The sequence below is a fragment of the Oncorhynchus gorbuscha genome, unplaced genomic scaffold (genome assembly GCF_021184085.1).
Source record: "Oncorhynchus gorbuscha isolate QuinsamMale2020 ecotype Even-year unplaced genomic scaffold, OgorEven_v1.0 Un_scaffold_6290, whole genome shotgun sequence".
Classification (NCBI taxonomy): Eukaryota; Metazoa; Chordata; class Actinopteri; order Salmoniformes; family Salmonidae; genus Oncorhynchus; species Oncorhynchus gorbuscha.
Window position 1 is genome coordinate 6,572 of NW_025749921.1, and position 5,229 is coordinate 11,800.

Here is a 5,229-nt window from a genome sequence, read left to right on the forward strand (position 1 = left end):
TGAACCTATTTTTTTTGTATCAAAAGTGCATTAGTTTCAGCATACTGTAAAAAACTATTCAGTCCAGTCCACTAGTGTACTCAACTCATGTGCTCTACATTAAAGTACTCGTACTTTACTGTGCTGTCCAAACTTGTGAACCCAACTGGCTTCTGGTAATGGAATTTCAAGGCAATGTTTCTTAAAACGTACATAAGGCAAAAAAATGTCAAACTAAATATAAAAGTGTTCATATTATTTGGCAGGGGTCTGTACGTCAACATTAGTGTTTATTTATACCTTCTTAGACTTCAGGTAGATGTTTCCTTTTCCTGTTTGACCAGAAATCAAAGCATTTGCTTCTTCCTATTTATTAGGTTGGAAATGTAAAAATACAGTGCATTGGGAAAGTATTCAGACACCTGGGCTTTTTCCACATTTTGTTACGTTACAACCTTATTATAAAAGGGATTACATATTTTTTCCCAGCAATCTACACACAAGACCCCATAATGACAAAGCAAAAAAAGGTTCTTAGAATTTTTTGCAAATGTATTAAAAATAACAAAAACAAAAAAATCCCATTTATATAAGTATTCAGACACTTTACTCAGTACTTTGTTGATGAACCTTTGACAGTGAGTACAGCCTTGAGTCTTCTTGAGTATGACACGACAAGCTTGGCACACATGTAGCCTAGTGATTGGAGTGTTAGGCCAGTAACTGAAAGGTTGCTGGATCGAATCCCCGAGCTAACAAGGTAAAAATCTGTCGTTCTGGCCCTGAGCAAGGCAGTTCCCTGTTCCCCGGGCGCCAAAGCCGCACCTCCCTGGTTCAGAGGGGTTGGGTTAATTGCGGAAGACACATTTCAGTTGAAGGCATTCAGTTGTTCAACTGACCAGGTATCTCCCTTCCCCTGTATGTGGGGAGTTTCTCCCATTCTTCTCTGCAGATCCTCTCAAGCTGTCAGGTTAGAAGGGGAGCGTCGCTGCACAGCTATTTTTAGCTCTCTCCAGAGATATTCGATCAGGTTCAAATCTGGGCTCTGGCTGGGCACTGCCAATAATGCAAATTAATTACTTAAAAATCATACAATGTGATTTTCTGGATTTTTGTTTTGAGATTCCATCTCTCACAGTTGAAGTGTACCTATCATAAAAATGACAGACCTCTGTATGCTTTGTAAGTAGGAAAACCTGCAAAACCGGCAGTGTATCAAATACTTGTTCTCTAAAAGTATTTAGTAAGCCACCAATTGTGCAAGTTCTCCCACTTAAAAAGATGAGGCCTGTAATTTTCATCATAGGTACACTTCAACTGCTTACCTATTGCAGATTCAGTCTTCCCAGCCTGGTACAGGTCTACAATTTTGTTTCTGGTGTCCTTTGACAGCTCTTTGGTCTTGGCCATAGTGGAGTTTGGAGTGTGACCATTTGAGGTTGTGGACAGGTGTCTTTTATACTGATAACAAGTTCAAACAGGTGCCATTAATACAGGTAACGAGTGGAGGACAGAGGAGCCTCTTAAAGAAGAAGTTACAGGTCTGTGAGAGCCAGAAATCTTGCTCGTTTGTAGGTGACCAAATACTTATTTTCCACCATAATTTGCAAATAAATTCATTAAAAATCCAAATGTGATTTTCTGGATTTTTTTCTCTCTCATCTTGTCTGTCATAGTTGAAGTGTACCTATGGTGAAAATTACAGGCCTCATATTTTTAAGTGGGAGAACTTGCACAATTGGTGGCTGACTAAATACTTTTTTGCCCCACTGTATATAAATATATATAAATAAATAGTTAAAACATTTCTAAAAACCGGTTTTCGCTTTGTCATTACAGGGTAGTGTGTGTAGATTTTATATATTTTTAAATAAGTCTGTAAAGTAACAAAATGTGGAAAAGGGGTCTGAATACTTTGCGAATGCACAGTATATACACACACACTTTAATTTCTCACAAATACAAACGATCATAGCTTTCATTTGTGATGTTGGTGTCCTTTTACATGGAAATGACCTGAACTGATCCAAGATCAGCATCTGTGGGAAACATCACCCCCCCTGACCACCTTTATACATCTCTTAATGAAAAAGATGATACCTACAGAACTAGAAGCATAGCTTGATAACCTTTTTAAGTGTGATTTTTAAAGGTTTTAATGAATGTCATCATACAGATATCCAACTTATAGTTGCATAGCCTTAATTACTGCTTGGCCAACATGGACATTTATAAACAGCTTGATGTTACAAAGGTCAAGGTCAAATGACATCAATCATTAAACACTTCTTGGGGACAGCCCCCTCCCCTTTCACCTAAATGACATACCCAAATCTAACTGCCTGTAGCTCAGGCCCTGAAGCATATTATTGGTACCATTTGAAAGGAAACACTTTGAAGTTTGTGGAAATGTGAATTGAATGTAGGGGAATTGAATGTAGGGGAATTGAATGTAGGGGAATTGAATGTAGGGGAATTGAATGTAGGGGAATTGAATGTAGGGGAATTGAATGTAGGGGAATTGAATGTAGGGGAATTGAATGTAGGGAATTGAATGTAGGGGAATTGAATGTAGGGGAATTGAATGTAGGGGAATTGAATGTAGGGGAATTGAATGTAGGGGAATTGAATGTAGGGGAATTGAATGTAGGGGAATTGAATGTAGGGGAATTGAATGTAGGGGAATTGAATGTAGGGGAATTGAATGTAGGGGAATTGAATGTAGGGGAATTGAATGTAGGGGAATTGAATGTAGGGGAATTGAATGTAGGGGAATTGAATGTAGGGGAATTGAATGTAGGGGAATTGAATGTAGGGGAATTGAATGTAGGGGAATTGAATGTAGGGGAAAACTTGTGTTGTTAGGAGCTCTCCTCAAACAATTGCAAGGCATTTTTTCACAGTATTAGCTACTGTAAATTGAACAGTGCAGTTATATTAACAAGAATTTAAGCTTTCAGATGATATATAGACACTTATATGTACAGACGTTTGATGTTTCTCTAAAATCAGTGATCTTGACACAACGAGCTGAATGGCCGAACAACTGCCACTTTCCAGATGAAGTTTGGAAGTTCTGGACTGGACCAGAACCATTAGTCATAACCTCTCACCCATCTGACTAAGCAAGTTAAGTTGGACACTAGGGTTGCATCCCAAATTACACCCTAGTCCCCATATAGTGCACTATGTAGGGAATAGGGTGCCATTTGAGACTTGTCCTGTGTGTCACTGCCTAATCCCTTAACAATGCCATTGTGGCCTCATACAAGGGTCGTCTATGGCGCAGTCTGAATGAAATCAGTGGAATTCTGCAGGATACATTTAGCTACAAGGAAGAAGTCAACCAAGGTGACGGGTTCATACAGGGGTTAAGGGTCATACCATCATCAGGCTCTTTGCCATCGCCAGCAGAAACCCTCTTGGCTGGTTTCACCTCGGGTTTGGCTTTCTTCTTGGTTTTCTTCACCTATTCAATTAAAGACAACAAAAAGTCTAACTTTCAAAAGTGCAAGCAATATTAGTCCTTATGGTCATTCACTGGTAATGGGTGTATTGAAATGATTTATATATACACACACTAGATGAATGATAGGGGTGCTGTGTTGAAGCCACCGTGCCTCCTTCAGCACAAAGCAATAGAAATGCATTCATTAAAATGTGGAGACAGGGCTTTCATCAACTCTACCTACTGTGGAGACAGGGCTTTCATCAACTCTACCTACTGTGGAGACAGGGCTTTCATCAACTCTACCTACTGTGGAGACAGGGCTTTCATCAACTCTACCTACTGTGGAGACAGGGCTTTCATCAACTCTACCTACTGTGGAGACAGGGCTTTCATCAACTCTACCTACTGTGGAGACAGGGCTTTCATCAACTCTACCTACTGTGGAGACAGGGCTTTCATCAACTCTACCTACTGTGGGGACAGGGCTTTCATCAACTCTAACTACTGTGGAGACAGGGCTTTCATCAACTCTACCTACTGTGGAGACAGGGCTTTCATCAACTCTAACTACTACAGATGCAAGGATCGCTTAGCCTTTTGGAATTGGATAAATACATTCCCATCGTCATCCAAAGTAGACTTTCGGAAGACTTAAAAATATGTTCCTGTTAGGTACAAACCTCAGTTGTAATCTCTGGGGAAGGTTTGGTCATTTCTTCTGTCACTTCATCCTGAGGCTCTGGAACTGTTCGTCCATTATACTGAGCCTTCTGTTGAGAGAGAAACGACAACATGGGAACTATTTCTGAAGCCGTGTGTGACAAATAACATGATAAACCAAGACATCAGACAAGCAGCTTACTACTGCAAACTAGCTAAATTGACTAGTTAGTTAAACTTACATGTCTTAGTACTAGTTAGGTGATTTATGCTTCACATGGAATTGAAAGCAAACTAACATTACATGAGAATACGACGACTCATACTAACGAAGAGAGCTATCTACAAGGTAAACTTTCAAAACAAAGATCTTAGAAATGGTTTCGATATTCAGCGAGCTAGTTTGCCACGACAATGACCATTTACAACTGGCTAATATGTGACGCTACCTTTTCAGTAGATTTCTTTTTAGTCTTTTTATTTTGTGCCTCGGGCTTCACAATCTTATTCACTTGGGCCTTGAGGGAATCACCACTGTCTTGTGTAACCGGAGCTCCTAGCTTTTCCCACCGAAGAGTCCGCTACAGACCGCGGCCCACGACAGGACCAGCAGCCCCACCGCGGCCGCCGCGGAGAGAATCGCCCATGACGGGTACAGCTCAGGCGTAAGTCCCAATTCCACCCCAAACTCCGATCGGATATATCCTCCCCGGTGGATAACAGCTCTCTGAGACGACTGGATATCAATTCGGCTTGCTCAATAGCTGAAGTTTGCCAGTCCGTTGCCATTTTCTCAAAGCGCCAGCTAGCATGTAGCTTAGCCACTGCTAGCACCACTAACTTGTTAGCTACCGCTGCTAGCTGGGGGAGGAGCTTGGACGGACTGACGAGCTGTTTACAGGGCGGCGGGGAGGGGCTTGGACGGACTGACGAGCTGTTTACAGGGCGGCGGGGAGGGGCTTGGACGGACTGACGAGCTGTTTACAGGGCGGCGGGGAGGAGCTTGGACGGTCTGACGAGCTGTTTACAGGGCGGCGGGGAGGGGCTTGGACGGACTGACGAGCTGTTTACAGGGCGGCGGGGAGGGGCTTGGACGGACTGACGAGCTGTTTACGGCGGGGCGGGGCGGGCGGCGGGGA

The 5,229-nt window shown here is 42.3% G+C and overlaps 1 protein-coding gene across 1 annotated transcript; it reads right to left on the reverse strand.

Moving 5' to 3' along the window:
• Nucleotides 1-3,291: 3,291 nt before the first annotated feature.
• On the reverse strand, nucleotides 3,292-4,999 carry LOC124029420 (protein LYRIC-like). The gene is given in 5 exon segments (XM_046341126.1): nucleotides 3,292-3,448; nucleotides 4,111-4,200; nucleotides 4,540-4,662; nucleotides 4,665-4,792; nucleotides 4,795-4,999. Coding segments are annotated over 5 exon segments (567 nt in total). The 5' UTR covers nucleotides 4,880-4,999; the 3' UTR covers nucleotides 3,292-3,307.
• Nucleotides 5,000-5,229: the final 230 nt, after the last annotated feature.